The following is an 18,421-nucleotide window of genomic DNA, read 5'->3' as shown; positions in this document are numbered from 1 at the left end:
GGGGGGCGCCATCGGGGGATTTGAGAATTAGAGTGAAGTCGAGAGAAGATTAGTTCAAACGTTGAGAGCGAGGGGCCCATGGTCGCCTGCCTCTTCCTCCGGTGTCGGGATGAAAATGACTGCTGTGGGAAGCACCTACGCATCGAGGATTTGAAATTGAAGTCGGTAAACGTGATGGGAACGTAATTTTTTTGGGCTGATGAGATGGCCAACTTGATTTTTTTTTTTAACTTATTGATAATTTGTTAGATGAATTGACGTGTATTGTCGATAATTCCATGGTCCGGTCCCTATCAAGCAATAGCGGACGACTGCCGTCAGCGCGAATTCCTTCACCCCAGAAAGCATTTTCCTTCGCTACCGCATCCCCGCCCGTGCGTAGGTTCATGCGAGTCGGTCCATATGTACTGTCAAGACCTCAGCTGAGGCTTTCGTCCGAAACACCCTCTTCAAGATGAAACTTTCTCGGCCGAGTGGATTGACGATGCAAGATGAAATTCTCACGAGAAGTCCCCGACAAGGCCACTTCGATTGCCACGGTGGATGGACATGACCCCCCCAGTAAATCCTCATGCTATACTAGATTCTATCGTACAGACCTCATCTGGTGGTGGTCTATGGTCATCCTGCTAGTGAAGATGTTGTTGAGATGAGGTCACACGTGACTTGGAACTTACACCCGTTTCCTCAGGACGATGGCGTTTACAACTCTAAAAGTTCTAAATTTTTTCTATGCGGCTTTCTACGTATTGCCGATCGGAAATTCCCCATGGGGAGACGGAATTAGATAGACGGAAGGTGGCATTGCCCGGCGGCCCGGTCCATCATTGGTAGCATCCAGGGGATAGATGTATCAAGCTATTCTCATTTCACTCCCAGGACATCACCCTTTTTCCCCAGTTTCTTTGGTCAACCCCCGAGATGATTCACATTGATCCTCTTTCATTTTCCATGGTTAGGCGTCGACAGCCATCGCAGGTGCTGCCTGGATGCCTATGGCCCCATGCGTCGTTTACCACGCGGTGTCAAACCATGATATGCAACCTCGCCTTATCTGCAATAGCGTTTTTGGGGAGAACGCCTTGAAGATCTAAAACCCTCCCCGAAACTTTGTTTTTCTCTTGAGCTTTGTCCACCCTCACCAGCTTCTGTCGTGAGGCCCGCCTGCCGTGACGACTGCTGTCATTCACATCTTACTGCGAAGTTGATGACTCGCAAAAACCGTCGAGAAAGAATCAGCGGTGGTTTTCACTACTTTGTGCGATTAATGCATGGGTTGGAATTGGGGAACAACAATGTAAGCCCAGCCGGCCAGAGCCTGCTCAGAGGATTCTTGCCAATCTGGGGGAATCAAGTCTTTGTCGGTATCAATGACGTCTCCGTCAGGCGCAATGTCAAAAAACACACAAATCAAGTCATCTCAGTACTGTTCCTTGAACAAACTAAGGATGACCCCAATTCTAGGGCCCAAGTCCATACGTCAGATCAGACAGCTGATTCCAAAAATCAAAGCCCTTATACTGATCCCCATCATGTGCAACAACCGAGTCCATCAAGTCGGAATGAGCCACACCCACCTTAGACATGTACCAATACTCAATTCCCTTGTACGATTCGGCATACTCGCAAAACAGGGGTCTACCATTAGCCATTATGCTACACCTCGGTCTACCAATGCGACTGGCTTCCTCAAACAGCTTGCTCAGCCTCTGCAGGATGTCTGGGAGGTTGTACATGGTCTGGGCAGTGTGCAGGTCCCAGGCTTGGTCTTCCACGCAGAGTAATCTGAAGGCTTTTATGATTGCGAGTGCGAGATGGAGAATTGGGACGAAGGTAAGGGAGGGATAGGATTCGATCGGGATCAAGAGGAATGCGTCGATGAGGGCTTGGGTGCTCTCTAGGCAATCCCACATTGCGCGACATCTCAGGTGCGTAGGTTCAAGAGGATCATGTCTATTGCCGTGGTTAACAGGCTCCAGTAGGCGTATGCGAACAGCAGCACAATGGCTACGTAAGAGGTCTAAGTATTTGAGTCAGCGGACGACGCAATGTAATTGTGGCAGGGAAAGCCTACGATTTGACTGAAGATGCTCTGGCAAGGAGTTGGTAAATGTATCTAGCTCGTTTCGTATCGAGGCAACGACTATTGCGCGAACGCTCCCAGAAGTTTTGTCGCCGAGTGTATCGCCCGTATTCCCAAAAGCATCGTTCACCTTGATCGCGATTTGCCGTATCTGTACGAGATTGACTAAGAGTAAGTCGGTTGGATATTCTTGATCCTGCAGCAATTGTCGAGTGCATTCGTCGAGACGCGGCGTGTACTCGAGTCCAGAAAGTTTCCCGAGGATACTGCATCGTCTAATATGTCCATGTTAGATATCACAACTCAAGAGGTACCCGTGGATAAAGACTTACATAGATGCTACGTAGTAAACGCCCAGCGCAGCTCGACGATCGTCACTAGAGTGTCCCGGTTGGGGTTGAAGGTCATTCCGCAAATCAGCTGCATCATCTACGATTGATCCAAACGCTGGGTGCGTGGTGCTAGGGCGTTTATGCAGTCCTAGGTCTGCCAGCAAGCCTATAGCCAGTTGCAAAAGGCTCGTGTCTTTAGAATTTGCGTAAAAGAAGATGTCGTTCCTAGCAAGACGTGAGTTTCGTGAACAAAAATCGCGTCCTCAAAAAAGGGATAAGTTCAGGTAGGAGATCTGGGAGGTTCGTACCAGGCAAAGAACACCAGAAGGGCCTGGACAATCTCCAGGCTCTTGTTCATCAGCACAACAGTTTGATAGGCGACATGCTGACGAAACCAGTCCTCAAACGCAGCGTAAGTCTCGGGTCCAGGAGGCCTGCACACCCACAAAATGGTCTTGATCAGGAGAGGTTTGCGCTTGTATAGATCGTAGGCGTCGATAGAGGGTAGGGGAACAAAGGGAAACTGCGGGAGCATCTCGGTCATGTATTCTTGGAGTACTTGGCCCGCCTCTGCGAAGGAAATTTGAAAGCCCGGAACAATACTAATGAAAGCATCTTGCTGTGGGTATGATGCCGGGGAGTGTAGTGATGGGGCAGACGAGATGTCTTGATGGGATGCTTGTATCGCGGCAGGCGTAAAGGCGTTGCTGGGAAGCGATGACGGGGGTTCGATTGGTCGATTACGCTCTCGGCTTAGAAGGGCCATTATGTTGTCTAGTTTTTGCTCAATGACTTTTGATTGACTTGAATTCGGCTCTGGTCAGTCTCGTTCGTATGATGATCGGGATTGATGACTTACGTCGCTTTTCCTCGCTTTCTCTTCGACACGGAGTGTGACCTGGAGCATACAAGGCTATTTTTGAAGCACCTAAAGCCAACAAGAAATCAAGGTTAGTAAGATATGGGGGGCGTAAGGGGATAGGCACATACCTCTGGCACGTCTCTGGCTCGCCGTCCTCATCATCCGTGGCCGGCCAGACACACTTGGCCTTGGCCCGGGAACAGTTGGAGCAAGCCCTGGGCTTGTCCATGTGCAAGGGGCTAGACATATCTGCAAGCTAGGGGTAAGTAGTCCGTCAAGAGGTGGAAGCAAAGCTGCTAGGCCGTTGATCGGGGGAGACGAGGTTGAAGGCTCGCGGGGCGGGCAGCAAAAAGGTGTCCCGAAAAGTGGGGCCGCGTCAACTCTTTTCTTCCCGGACACCTTTTTGCTTCCCGCTGCCGCGCCATCTGAGATATTCCCAGTAAAAGAGTGACAGAGTAATTACAATACCGACACGATTGTGACTCATGTGGGAATGAAAAGCAATGCATTTTTATCAATTTGAAGGGGCTAGCAATAGGGGGGCGATAAATGGTGACTTGAAGGGGCTTGCTTGATTCTAGCCATACCTATATCTTTCTCCTTCTTCCGCTTCTTCCCATTATTTCCCTTCGTCCAACTCGATTATTCAATCATTTCCTATCCTTCAATATCTGTTATTCTTCTCTTCTATTTGCTTGCACATCGTGCCCCCACCACCATCCCTCGATCCATTCTTTCCTCGCCGTTGATCACATCACCCCCAACCCGGTCATTTTCGTTCAACTCTTCTTCGATCATTGCTCTATTTTTCAACAGCAGCTCCATCATGGCATCTGATAAGCGGAATCTCCTTTCTGGGGACCAAGCTGCCACTGCAGAGGGCAGCTCCAAGAAAATCCCCTCGCCTGAACGAACTGCGACGTTCAAAGACTACTTTGTGAGCATCTCTCCTTTCCGCATAATATTGAATTTTCGCTCACGATTTCAGCGGATCTTTTCTTATGCAACTAAGTGGAATCTCGTCGTCTACGCTTCTGGCGTGGTGGCTGCGATCGGCTGTGGAGTCACCACGCCCATGATGTTTGTCGTGTTTGGTAAGCTGGTGATACCACAAGTATCATGGGGCATCTCTCATTAACAAACGTGCAGGAAGCTTTGTTGGAGAGTTCACTAGTTTTACCAATGGGGACGTCAGCGGGGGTCTCGATGGGTTCCGAGATTCTCTCGACAAGCTATGGTAAGTCGACAATCCCTACTCTTATCCATCCGCTTACAGTCGATAGTCTCTACGTGTTTGCCCTCTTCATCGCCCATTTCGGCCTGAGCGCTATTCACAGATTTTCATTCCGCATGACTGGTATTCGACTTTCGGCTGCTATCAGGCTTCACTATGTTCGACACCTCTTCAACCAGACGATTCATGTCCTCGACTCCCTCCCACCCGGTCACGCTGTCGGCACCATCACGTCAAGCAGCAATACCCTGCAAATTGGCATTTCTGAGAAACTTGGCACGTTTATCGAATACACTTCTCTCATAATCGCTTCTCTCATCGTAGCCTTGACCTGGAACTGGGAACTGGCACTCGTCACCTTGTCCGGCTTCGTTGTCATCGTCCTGATCGTCGGTACCTTGTTTCCCCTCACCGTCAAAGGCCAAGCTCGTCAAGCCCATTCAGAAGGACAGGCTGCTGGCCTCGCTAGCGAGGCTTTTGCTAGTATTCGCATGATTATGGCTTGTGGTGCGCAGCAGCAGATGGTGGACAGGTATGGCGCCTCAATCGAGGAGGCCAAGAAGCACGCACGAGCTACAAGCCCGCTCACGTCGCTCCAATTTGCCTTGACGGTAAGTCCCAGAAATACTGGTTCCAAACACAGTAAATGCTAACCTTGTAGTTCTTTGGTGTCTTTGCAACTGTTGCCCTCACGTTCTGGTATGGTACCCTGATCTTCACCAAGGGCAGACTAGATGAGGTCGGGGTTATCATTGTGTAAGAACACCATCATCTTGAACTCAATCAAAGCTAACAGAAACAGTGTTCTGATGAATCTTACCACTATTTTCTTTTCTATGGACCGTGTCTCAGCCCCCATGCAGGCTATGGGGAAAGCCTCCCTCGCCGCCTGCGAGTTCTTCTCCCTTATCGATGCCCCTACCCCTGAGAGGGGCTCACTTAGAGAGCCTCAGGTATCTGCGACGGACGATATTATCTTTGACGGTGTCACTTTTGCGTATCCGAGCAGGCCCAACGTCAAGATTCTCGATGAGCTCGACTTGCGCATCGAAGCTGGCAAGATCACGGCCATCGTGGGACCCTCGGGCTCTGGGAAAAGCACCATCGTTGGCCTGATTGAGCGCTGGTATTCCCTCACGCAACGGTATGTTATTACCAAGGCAATACAGCCAGAGGAGGGCAAAAAGAAGAAGGACGAAGAAGGTGATGAGTCGAGCGGCGTTGAACTACAGGAGACTGGAGATGCAGTCGAGCTTCGGGGAAGTGTCACGACCTGTGGTCATTCCCTTGACGAGATCGACATCAAATGGTGGCGATCGCAAATTGGTCTCGTTCAGCAAGAACCGTTCTTGTTCAATGATACAATCTACGAGAATGTCACCAGAGGATTGATCGGGTCTCGCTGGGAGGAAGAAGCCGAAGAGGTCAAGAGAGGACTCGTCAAGAAAGCCTGCCAGGAGGCCTTTGCTGATGAGTTTATTGACAAGCTACCCCAGGTATGTACACAAAAATTAAACGATTGGGCATGAATCTCAGCTAACCGTCTGTTCTAGGGATACGATACAAAGGTCGGTGATGGCGGCGCTGGACTCTCAGGCGGCCAACGCCAACGCCTCGCAATCGCGCGATCCATCGTCAAGAGACCTTCCATCCTCATCCTCGACGAAGCAACGAGTGCCATCGACGTCCGCGGCGAGCGCATCGTACAGGAAGCCCTAAACAAGGCTGCTCAAGGTCGAACGACCATCATCATCGCCCATCGACTCTCCACCATCAAGAACGCCGATCGCATTATGGTTCTCAAGAAGGGCAAGGTCGTTGAGTCGGGTACACACGAGAGTTTGATCTCCTCGGATGGTGTCTACGCTGGCCTTGTCAATGCTCAGGCTCTTTCCTCTGGAGACTCCTCAGAGGAGGACATCTATGATGGGTTTGACACGGAAGACATTGACACTCTGAGCCGCGAAAAGAGCCACGCAGTCTCTGAGTGCGGCGACCACCTTGAATCCGACAAGCACAAAGGTGGAACAGACCGTGGTTTCTTTGGAAGCTTTGGCCGGTTCTTCTTCGAGTCCAAGACCTACTGGGGCCTCATGATCTTCTCCTTCATCGCTTCTATGGCAGCTGGCACAGCGCAGCCCTTGTACGCCTGGATGTTTTCCAGATCCATTGATCTATTCAAGTATCAGGATGATCACTCCAAGCTCATGGTCAAGGTGGACTTTATGGGTATCATGTGGACTGTCTTTGCGGCTTCTGCTGCCATCGCCTATTTCTTCACCTTCATCTCCTCCGGTCGCGTCGCATCCTTCATCCGGGCAAAATATCAGACGCAGTACTTTTCTTCGCTCATCTTCCAGCGAGCGGCATACTTTGACGAAGACGGACACTCGCACGGCACACTAGTCTCACGCGTGAGGGACGACCCCTTGAAGCTCGAGGAAATGATGGGCACCAACATCGCCCAGGTCTGTATCGCCGTCTTCAACGTCATCGGGGGTCTAGTAATGGCCCTCGTGTACAGTTGGAAGCTCGGCCTCGTGTCAATGGCTGCTGTGACCCCAGTGTGCGTCTTCTCAGGCTACCTTCGGTTCCGGTATGAGCTCCAGTTTGAGAAGATGAACGACGAGGTGTTTGCTGAGAGTTCGCAATTCGCGTCAGAGGCTATCAACGCCTTCCGAACCGTTTCCTCATTGACTCTAGAGGATTCTATCTCTGCTCGCTTCGAAAAGCTATGCCACGGCCACGTCTCTTCCGCATTCAAAAAGGCTCGTTGGGTCAGCATCATTCTCGGATTCTCTGACAGCGCCACTCTAGGCTGCCAAGCTCTCATTTTCTACTACGGCGGCCGACTTCTCACTCGAGGAGAGATTGGCGTCATGGGCTTCTTTGTGTGTCTAATGGCCATGATGAATGCCGCAGAGGGATTCGGCCAGAGCTTGAGCTTCGGTCCCAACGCTGCCCAAGCGGCTGCTGCGTCGAACCATATCCTGGATGCGAGAGAGTCTCGCTTGATAGAGCCTCTAGGTAAGGGTGATATCCCTGATACCGAGGGTGGCATCACGATTGAGTTGCGAGATGTCCGCTTGAGGTACGCGGGTCGAAAGACGCCTGTTCTGAACGGGCTGAACATGACTATCGAAAAGGGACAGTCTGTTGCTTTAGTCGGTGCCTCAGGTTGTGGCAAGACGAGCATCATATCTTTGCTTGAGAGATTCTACCAACCCGAGAAGGGCCAGATCCTCTGCAATGGAAAGGACATCTCGGATGTCAACATCTATACTTACCGCAAGCATCTGTCTCTTGTCGCCCAAGAGCCCACTCTCTTCCAAGGTCGGTACTCTCTCTCTATCTAACACTATCCTCTAACTATCTGCAACAGGCACACTTCGAGATAACATCCTCCTTGGAATCGACCCCAGCACCATCACCGACGACCAGTTACACTCTGCCTGCCGCGACGCTTCAATCCACGACTTTATCGCCTCCCTCCCCGAAGGCTACAACACCAACATCGGCTCCCGCGGCGTCTCCCTCTCAGGTGGCCAAAAGCAACGGGTCTCCATCGCCCGTGCCCTCATCCGCAACCCCCAAGTCCTCCTCCTCGACGAAGCCACCAGCTCTCTTGACTCTGAGAGCGAGAGGCTCGTCCAGGCAGCCTTTGAGCGCGCGTCAAAGGGGAGGACCATGATTGCTGTGGCTCATAGGCTTGCTACGGTGCAGAATGCTGATGTTATCTACGTCTTTGGTGAGGGTGGTCATGTGCTTGAAAAGGGGAGTCATGGACAGCTCCTCAAGAAGAGAGGTGTCTATTACCAGATGGTACGTCTCACATCAATGACTCATTTAATGATGAACTAACAGCAAAATAGTGTCAAAGCCAGGCTCTTGACCAGTAGGTTTGATTCCATAGCTGGGCTGTTTGGGGTCTTTCTGAAAAGTGTACGTATTATAGAGGAGTTACCTATAATCCAAGGCAGAGTCACCCAGCATATCCTCTCCGTTCCTTCTCGGATCCCGTGATCATTATGAGCCATTCTGAGTCCATTATATCCCTCCTGATTACATCCCGTGACTCTCCGTGTTTGCCTTACCTTGAGCCTCAGCCATCAACATCCCAAGATGAATGACTCTTCTCAACCCAGTGCGAGAGATTCCTCACGACCTTCTCCTTTCAGATGCTCCATCTGGGAGTGTCGCTATCACCATCCCAACCTCCTCCGGCTGCATATCCGTGATCCCCGACGGCGAAAAAGTCCTACCTGTCCCTTGACGCCTTCGCCACTAGACCATAAGACCGTGAAATGTTGCTCCGACGGGCGTCAGTCTGAGTCCTTTTACCCCGCGAGATGGCATTGGACGCTGCGTTTAGGAAACTTGCATGTGAAGCAACTCGCTCTAGCCAATCTCCTTTCGACGTTTCACTTTACTTCTGCCTTGCAAGGCGGACGCGTCGCGATCGATATCCCCTTTCGCGTCATCGTGAATGTCTCGACTGCTGCCTACCCAGCCCCCTTGCACACTTATGGACCAGTCATCTCCCCAATATCAGTCGCGCTCCTGAATGCCCCCAAAAAAGAAAGAAGTGCCTTTATTCGTCGACATTCGCGACGTGTCTTGTGGCGATGCCTGTGTCCCCAGGGTAACCGCGCAATTTCACGGGTTCCGGAGATGAGAAGTGGTGTGACTCACGCAGCAGCGCCCGTCGAATCAATAGCAGTACCAGACTAAAAAAAAGGGCGTAAGTTGGTCTTGGTGGTTATTTCACGAGGGGCGAAAGGTGCCCAATCCCAGCGAGAGGCCTCTCACAGCAAGAAAGCGAAACAGGAAGAAGGCGGCAAAAAAGAGGACATGGATATGTTGTCCAGATAAGAGATGTGAGTTGGTGCCAAGATGAGTGCTTAAACACATTCAGCCAGATCTATTGATTAGCAAGATTTGATTTCAAAGCTCTTGCGTCACTCACTCGCTGCCCAAGCAAGCATAAACCAGCAGCCCCGAAAGGAAAGACCCAGAAAACCGGGAACCCGGGAGTTGCGCATTCAAATCTGCAGGGCCCGATCACCTGCCGCGCCCGAAGTGGATCCCCGGGACTCCGGGATTGGGGGCGAGAAACAAGATCGGGTGGCGGGTGGTGGGTGGTTGTCCCGGCCGAGTGGTCGAGGTGGCTGAGCAGTGCCGGCAGCACAGCCACAGGCGTCAACCACGTGGCTTGACAACAACGGTGGGGAACATGTTTATTTTGTGGTGGTGTTTGTCTCTGACAATAACATGATTACGGATTGGGCCGAAGGGTGCAACTCAAGTCATGGGAGGCGCCGTAGTAATTGAGGCCTGCGACTCTACCGGGCAACTGATCTTTAAGCGCTGAAAACTGAGACTTGGCAAGCAGACAGACAGACCACACTTGCCGCATGCTGCTTGCTGCAGTTTTAGGACCTGCGGCTCCGAGTGTGTTTTACAGGTCTAGACTTTTCCCACTGTAAACTGGAACATGAGACATCATCTCGTCCAGTTATGGCATTTTTATCCAAAAATGTTGTGGTATAGGGTTACTCATGCCCGTCCCCAATTGCCTTGCCCTGCCCAGGGCTCGTCAACCGGCCCTTGCCTTCTGCTAGAGGAGCCATCTCTATTGGCTCACCCGAAAGAATGCCCGGTCGAGATGTGACGTGGGAGCGGGAACAGAAGCAGTCCTGGCTCCCGGCGTGCAGATGCCGCCGTTGACTGCAACCCTCGATATCCCGCCCATTGGCTCCCGGGCCCAATCTACTTGTCCACGGCCGCCTCCGGGAGACCCCTCCTGGGCCCTCCATCTCGAGTTGACAACGCAGACAACACCACTTAGCATCTCACTCACACACCACTCGTACCTCGCTCCGCTGGGCATGAACGCGTCTGAGCCTTGAACTGGAGGGGCTGTTCTTCTCTCTTGCCCTGCGCAGCGGATGACTCTTATCATCCTTGGATGGCGAGCACGGGACTTCCGGGTCAGAAGGGAGCTTCCTCTCTTTCGTCACCGACACGTGCCAGATGCGACTCCATCGTGATGCATCCCATCAGAACTCGGATTGGACATTGCTGCTCCAACCTGGCACAGTACAAAAATTTTCCCTCTCACTCATCCATCTCACGGGCCTGGGCGGGAGTGCAACCTGCACTGCGAGAGAGACCCTCTTTTCCTCTCATTGTCGATATGCATGCAGCCTGCGTTCTTTTGCCCTAATGGAATCCAGATCGCAAACACGCCCCCCTTCGGAACGTCCTTCTCTGCCGAGGAAAGGAAAATTCTACCATGATGCATCTTTTTCTAATGTGCGAAAAAGCAATGTCCGTCATGATATCCATTCTATCCACCCCTGTCGACGCCATCGGCCGGGCGCTGCATCCAGCTTCCGAACCGCGGCTGCAAGAGTAAAATTTATTAGAGCTTGTCTTCTGGCGGTGTCGAGATCTTTGGCGCTTGGGCATGTAATGTGCAGTAGCATGTTAGTCAAGGGCTGCATCTACTCCCGTCGCTGGAACTTGAAACAACCTTGGCCAAGAAGCTGATAGGATCCCTCAGGCACAGGGATGCCTCACTCCTGCCAGAGGCCGCAATCTATCCCATCTCAGCGCCGTCCACTGAAGAAAGGCCAGGACCTAGAATCTGTGGGAGGCATCCTGCATACGTCACTGTGCTGCCAACTTGCGTCCATGTATGCCTTCAGCCTTGGCCCGTTTGACGTCCACGTCGGTATCAGGAATCGGGGCCGGGGAGCTGCATGCCGGGGCCACCACTTTCAGCTGGTCCAAAAGTCCTTGTCCTCCTTGAAGCGCTGCCTGGCCTGGCCTGGCCTGTCGCTCACCAAAGCGGCCCGTCTCCAACAAGGCCCCGCGATGGCGCATCCATCGTCGGCGCGCAGCCGGGCAACGGCCTTCGTCTCTTTGTCTCCAAAAGAGTCGGTGAGGAGAAGGTCAAATCGCCAACCTGCCTGGGCTGGGCTACCGTAGTGCGCGCATGTGTCCGCAGTCGGCTGGCTGGCTGCTGGAGGAGGGGCAAAACACCGAGGGGAACCTGGAAGGGCCGTCGCTTGTCAAGGGCCCTATTTTTGGAGGGGTAAACAGGGTCGACGGCCTTTGTTGTTGTTGGAGCTCTTCTTTTCGGTCAAGGGAGCGAATCGAGAGCGGCCGTTGGGTTAGGGTAGACGGGGAACACACCAACAAGCAGTGTCCTGTGTGCGTCTGTGTGTCCGTGTGGCCTTCGCAGCGGTCTGCCCAGGGTTTTGGATATCAAAGTCCGCAGAACAGAAGTTTGGTGGGACCCGATCTGGGTGGTTTCCAAGGCTCTTTGACCTTCCCACCGACTTACACGCCGGGGGTCCTTGCTGTTCCATTCCGGTGCTATTCTTTGTCGCCCTTCTTCTGACCATCCCAGCAGCATGCACCCAGCGACGTGTCTCTGCCAGGCTGTGTGCGGTGTGGATGCCAATCGGCATCCATCTTGGGGTGCATGGCGGGACCGATATGACGGGGCGGACGCATTTGTTTGGACATGAATACAGCAGCCAGACCTTCGTTGGGAGGCACAAGCAGCAAGGTGCAGATTTTCATGACAGCAACCACCCTAACAACCATTGCCAGCAACAAGCGAAGCGCTCTATGAGTCACCCGCTCATCCACTTTCAACAAGCGATGCCATGGCGCGACGACGTTGAACAAGGCCGACAAAGGTTCTGTCTTAGACTGTACCGCACCGCAGTGCTGTGGATTGCCGACCGTCAAGCATGGAACAACAGGTTGCCATTCCATGACATGGATCTATCATCTCAGAGGATGACAAACCGCGAGGCTGCCGTAATGAATCCCTCGGCAAAGGATGACATTGCACAAGGCAGAAGCTCTGGTGAAAAGGAAAATGCAACAGAAAGAGAAAAAAAATTCATGTCCGAACTTTTCGACCAGGATTGCCGGCCGGCCAGGATCTATCCAGGACAGACAGGACTGCATGGGGACAAGGATGGGAATGGGGATGGAATTCCATTTCGACAGGCCAACAACAAGGCCCATCGTCGTCGACCCGGGCCCTTACTCCGAGCACGCATGTGGTAATAAGCTGTAAGGGCGTGTGCGTTGCAAGCGTTAGACGTCCATCCGTCAGCTTGGACCGTTGCAGGGCGCAAAGACACAAGCAAGCCCCGAGGCTGTGGCTTTTTCCCCTTCCTTCTTTTCTTTTACTGTTCCGAGTCCTTCCAATTCAAATGATGAGCATCAAAAGGAAAACTCAAAGCTCGGTCGAGTGTAACCCAACCGAAACAGGGCGTGGTCATTAACCCAGGCGAGGCTCGTCGAGGTTTACTCTGTAGGTTCTTGTGCCTCCCGCATCCAGTGAACCGTACAGCCATGACCATTGTCCGTATCCTGAGATGGATAGTCCTAGATAATTTACCTTAGATCCGGCTGTGCACCACATGCCGACAGGGACTCGCCGTGACAAGGGCAAGGCGTGATTGCGTCGTTGCCCGCTTCCTTCTTATTATTAGCGTATGAAACATGGTGCCCAGCAGGATAATTGCGTCGTCGCGTTGGGCCGCGATTTTATCATTACCGGCCGGGCCCAACGGAGAGGGGCGTGCAAGGGGTGTGTTTCCCGCCGGCTAGGGTGTCCTTGATCCGTCGACCCATTGTCTCTGGTCCTAATCTCGGGCCTAGCGACTTGAGGCAAAGGTGAAGGGAGCTCAGACCGAGCCGCCGGGTCCTCGTCCAGAGACTGTGCGTGTGCACTGTACGGTTGCATCGTCAACCCTTATTTAGGGTTGTGCTGGCATTGTTGTTGTCGTTGTCTTGATGTTGTTGCGGGTGACGCCCATGGCCCGTCGACGGTGGAAAACAAACCCTTGTCGAGAAAAATCTGCAAAATGACGAATTTTGACGATTCAGATTGTGGGCGCCCCTCGCACACGGACGCACACACATAATAAAAAAGCACATGGCAAAAAATATCGAGCCCTCTCTCTGGTTGCCAATCTTGCAGAGGGCAGGACTGGGGTTGAGGATGGGTAATATTGGTGTAGCTGTGGACTCCTCCGGCTGCGACCCGCTGTCCGCGCATCCACTGAACAAACATCCAGGCCCTCTGGAGAGGGTGTCGAGCCTCTGGAAGGCCAGCATCTCGTCCCCGCGTCCCATCGACTCCTCCGTCTGCCGTCCACCGTGTCTGGATCGCTGGGCCGCTGTCACTGTGGGTGCATTAGGGCATATCGCTGGGTGGAAAAGGCCGCTAAACCTCAGTGACCGACTTCTGGGACGCAGGCACGCCGTCTCAGCGCATGGGGCACCCTGGGCGGGTAGTCAGGGTCCCTGGACAAGTCTGGGTGGACTTGATGTGAGAGTGCCCCCTAGCCTTGACCACGGGCTCCGGCCCTGCGGCTGACAAGCTGCGGGCACTTGCTCTCCAGCTCCATGCTCCGGCTCCAGGAATTTTCTCTCTATCCCCTGGTCTCCGTCCCATCGCTGGGCATGCAAGCCCTATCCATGACATTTCCATGGGTGTTTTTGATCTGAACCCTGGCTCCCTGTGTCCGGGGCGCAGGCAATCTTCGGTCCGGTCATCCCCCAGCAGCAGAAGAGCAGGTTTGGTAATGAGTGGGTAATGAGAACCAGAGCCGGATAATGAGTCTTCTAGGATCCTGGATGTTGTTGAGAGTAGGGTAGGACAAAGCGCCGACGCTCGTAATAAGCTTGGAGGATGCCTCAGAACCGCCAGAGCTTGAGTGACAATAAGAGTCGATACCCTAGAGTACTGGCAGTCTTGTGGTATCGATCGCAAACACATTTATTCCATAGACATGTCTGGGTATTGGCAGCGTCGACTTGACGTTGGCTCAGGCGCTCCTCCTCGCTGTGTCTTGTCTGTAGAGTAAATCATGACGCAGGGGGTCTGAGAGGTTAGCTGGTATTTTACAGATCTTGGCCACAGACGCAAAAGGAGTCCTAGAAAAATTGCCAGCCAGATCTGAGACGAAATGAGAGATGGTCATGACATGGAATCTGAGATGGGCCGAGACGGTGAGCCGGTGAGACACGACAGCCATTCCGAATCCTGCTTTCCTGCGGTATCGTGGCCAATCATCATGGCATGCTGGGGAGATGAAGAGCAGATGCCAGCTCCAACACCCTATTCAAGTCGCACAGGCAGGGAGCAAGGGCCGAGGCCCATCTCGGCCGACTCGAATACACGGGAGAAAAAGGTGATTCCTGGAGGCGGCGCAGTCTCCCTTTCCTGCTACCCCTCCTCGTGTTGTCAAGTACTAAGACGGGAGGCCTGTGGTTGACATGCGTGACAAGAAGTAGCGCCGATTCACTTGTTGACTGATCAGGACAGACTACGCTGTGTGTCGCAGGTCAAGATGACAGGACTAGAGACTTTTTGAAAGTCTTCAGCGGCCAAACGAACTAGCGCAGTCTCGACTGAGAGAGATGCGGACGGAATTGACTGGGGGATAGGGGGGTCGGCGAATGGATGAATGGATGGATGGATGGAAACGGAGGAGTCGGGGTCGACAGCTGCGGCTCGGGGGCACGCTTGTCCATCTCTGGGAAGAAGGCCTTGGTGTCGTTAGTCGTTAGTGTCAGTGTCGCAGGCTGCTGGAAACGACCCTATTCGCGAGCCGCCGCTCCGGTGCAGGGTTTTGACGTGTGTCTTCTCCGCTGCCGCTCTCCAGTCGTCCACTGCCCAGTACCGACGGAGCGCACCTCGATGCACGATGTCTCCATCCTGTTCTGTCCCCCGCCGTGCGGAGAAGTCGTCTAGAGCCAATCTGGTTTCCTTTCCGGCATGTTGCAGTTTGCAAGCATCAGATCGGTGGCGATGATGTCGAACTTTGGAAGGTCTCTCTTCCACGAGGCAGCCGATGCGCTCGCTGCTCACTAATGCAAGGGGACCATGAACCTCCAGCCTCGCCTTCTCTTTGTCGCGATGTTGGGTGTTGGGTCATGTAACTCGATATTTGCCATCGTAGTACCGAGCGGAGGATCCTGGTAGATTCGGTATCGGAGAACGGAGCACGCCGGACAAAGGCTGGACCAAGAAGAGCTTGCGACCGGGTTTTACGGGAGAACCTCAGGAATCAGGAATCTTTGAGAGGAAGAAATCGAAAAGAAGCAAGAAAAAAGAAAGCCTCCGTATCTTTCCGGATTCGTAAGCTGGACCTGGACTGGTCGCTTGTGGAGGGGTTCATCACATGCGCAAGATGATGGCCGCGATTGGAAAAAGGTGCGCCCTCGGATCGAAGCCTCGCTCGTTGACGACTTGCACCGATTGGCAGCTGGAATCTTCACGGTGGTCGTGGTGCAGCGTGAGGGCTGTGCTTCTCTCGTAGAGGAGGAGGACCTGTCACAAGGCGAGCGAGCATTGCATGCATGGACCGCCGAGCGAAGCGAATAAGATAAGATGCACGACACCACCAGGCTCTGGCTGATGATGTAGCATCTGCGCGCCTTGCCTGCGAGTGCGACACGGACATGAGCGTGTGATGGATGGTCCAAGATGGTGGGGAGAACCTGAGGCAGATTGATAAAGCTCGACTGGGAAGCACCTTCCCTGGAACTGGAGTTGGAACCCCATCCCGTCTTGGTTTCATCCGTGCCTTCCGCAACTCCATCACTTGCGGAGTTGTCATCATCGTCGTCTCTGCCTGGCGGAGGCAAACACCAAAACAACGTTAATTCTCCGCCACGTCTTGGTTTGATATCGATCGCTGTCGCAGTCGTCACTTTAGCCGCCGCCGTCTCTCCCCGGACATTGGAAGGCATCACCGCTTGGCCGTGTCATTAACTCAGTTGATCAGCATCATCGCTGGCAGCCTGGCAACCCAACCAGGCACGCGTGCCTCTCGAGGCATCGACACTCGCAACTCTATTGCTGTCTCGCCTCTGTTCTGCGGTCGCTCATTCCAGCCTTGTTGACATTGTCGTCGCCTATAAACGTCGAGCCCTAGCAACGGGTGGGTTTCACACGGCTGCCTTGCGACACCCAACCACTCACGAACTGACTCGGCTGGCGGCGCTACGACTGCTGGGTAGCCTTTGCCAGCCTCGCGTCGCACTTGTGTAGTCCAAGTCTATTAAGGGCCGGGCTTGAGTGTTTGCATGGGTTACGAGGGCCAGGGCCACCGACTCTAGAAGATCCGTGTCCCCAGGCCATCGCATCTCGTACCCTTGTTTCTATTGACGGTGCTGTTGCGTCAGCTCGTATTCCCGTGCGCACCTCGTTCTTCTTCCCTGAAAGCCACCGAAAAAAAATCAACATCAACACATCTCGCAGACGGCCCAGCAGGCAAGAGACTAACATCTCGCAGTCCAGGATTCCTTCCAGGGGGCGTAACAACCTACCTACCGAGCGCCCTGTCTGGCTCTGAATCACACCGAGCCGCTTCGTCCCCCGGCGCTGCTCCGTCTTCCGCCGTGCACCCCTGTTGGGTCTGTTGCCGCCGGCGCGCGCCTAGAAGCCCAAGGAGAAGGAAAATTTTTCACCGGAACAGACTTGCGGGCATCCGGGACCGCGGACGTTAGGATTTGGATCCAGGCCGTCAATCTCGCTTACTCCCCGCCGGTAAATTGACTGGCACTTCAGTGGAGTTGAGAAAAAGTCCATTGTTCCGCCCCAAGGTGACCTTTGCTGGCGAGGCGTCTGTTATTGACAACCTCGAGCCAGGGGAGAAATGAAGCCCAGAGCAAGCCAGTTGAGGAAAAAGAAATCAATGGCCGGCACTCGACCCCGCCATCCACAAGTACGTTAATATTTTTTTCATTTTTTATATTATTTTTCTGGAAAACTTTTCTGTGGCCCTCGTGTGCTTTCTTTTTCGCGGTCGCAGGATCCGCTCAGTTCGCAGTTTTTCCCCCTTGTCCATCCTTGCAGGTGTCTCTCCCTCGTTCAGATGGCTGGTTTCAATTCGTAAGAGAGAAGACGAAGCAAAAAAGAAGTATGAGGAAACAGCAGCAAAAAGTGACAGAAGAGAGGCGAAAATTTTTAATTGTGTGCGTTGTGGGTGTACACTTCAGGGGATGGAGGTGTTTGTTGTTGTCTGTGTTGAGAGACAGAGCACCCTCCGGACATTGCAGCGCTATGCCCACCCCCATGATTCCCAGCTGAACCTTGAGCGAGTCGGATCCGTTGCTGCAATCAGTCACCATTTTTACCAACTTCCATTTTTGCGCTGCCTCCTTTTCACGAGGCTGTCTCGTTCCCGTTGAGCCTATCGCTGGCTCTATCTGTTGATTCTATCTCTACCCCTTTTTCGCATCTCTTTTCGCCTCTCGCCATACAAGGCCTGAATTAGCTGACGAGTGATCCAAGGGCACTGACTCATAATTGCGCGTGGGATCTGGATGATTCACGAATTATCGAGCCTAACCAAAGAGATTGGGTTACGGAAACAATAGGGTGTCGAAAAGAAAAAACACAGCCATCCACAACAAATCCTGAGAGAGAAAAAAGAGCCAACGAAACCTGGCCGCAGCACAGCGCCCTGCAGCGGACTCCCGGTACGCTACCTAGTACTGTACGGACTGCGTCACCGTCCACCGTCATTTCGCCAAACAAGCTCCAAGAGAGAGGACAGTGCGGCGCGAAAAAGAGACACGTTGCCAATCGTTCTGCTTGTGCTGATGAGAGGCTGCAGGATGTGACAAAGCCTTGCTCATTGCACACCCAGATTAGCAATACGCGCAATACGGAGGTTGACTCTATCTCGACACAGCCTCACTCAGTCACATTTGCCAGTTCATTCTAGACGTCACGAGCAACGAATTGCTCTTGTTTCTCAGGCTTAGGAAAAGTCATACAAGACATCAGTCACCAAGAGACCAGGAAAAAGGATAAAAGGAGGGAGTGCAAGTGAAGAGACTGCAAGAACCGGGCCCCCCTG

At 53.1% G+C, this 18,421-nt stretch overlaps 2 protein-coding genes across 2 annotated transcripts; one reads left to right on the top strand and one right to left on the bottom strand.

Annotated features, from left to right (window-relative positions):
- Window positions 1-2,695: 2,695 nt before the first annotated feature.
- On the bottom strand, window positions 2,696-3,181 carry LRP88_05469 (uncharacterized protein; the record flags this gene model as incomplete). The annotated part of the gene is made up of 1 exon (XM_083242020.1): window positions 2,696-3,181. The coding sequence occupies one exon, from the start codon at window positions 3,179-3,181 to the stop codon at window positions 2,696-2,698; it is 486 nt and encodes a 161-aa protein (XP_083103168.1).
- A 922-nt stretch (window positions 3,182-4,103) lies between these two features.
- LRP88_05468 (ABC transporter ATP-binding protein) lies at window positions 4,104-8,410 on the top strand (the record flags this gene model as incomplete). Its single annotated transcript, XM_083242019.1, has 9 exons — window positions 4,104-4,214; window positions 4,266-4,371; window positions 4,427-4,514; window positions 4,660-5,122; window positions 5,173-5,210; window positions 5,314-6,007; window positions 6,065-7,844; window positions 7,894-8,333; window positions 8,384-8,410. 9 exons carry the CDS (start codon window positions 4,104-4,106, stop codon window positions 8,408-8,410), a joined length of 3,747 nt encoding a protein of 1,248 aa, XP_083103167.1.
- Between the last annotated feature and the right edge of the window lie 10,011 nt (window positions 8,411-18,421).

This window comes from Fusarium phalaenopsidis (genome assembly GCF_050370095.1).
Source record: "Fusarium phalaenopsidis strain FUZ10S chromosome Unknown contig_32292, whole genome shotgun sequence".
Classification (NCBI taxonomy): Eukaryota; Fungi; Ascomycota; class Sordariomycetes; order Hypocreales; family Nectriaceae; genus Fusarium; species Fusarium phalaenopsidis.
Note: the sequence above shows the minus strand (reverse complement) of the source record. Positions and strands in the feature narration are given on the sequence as shown.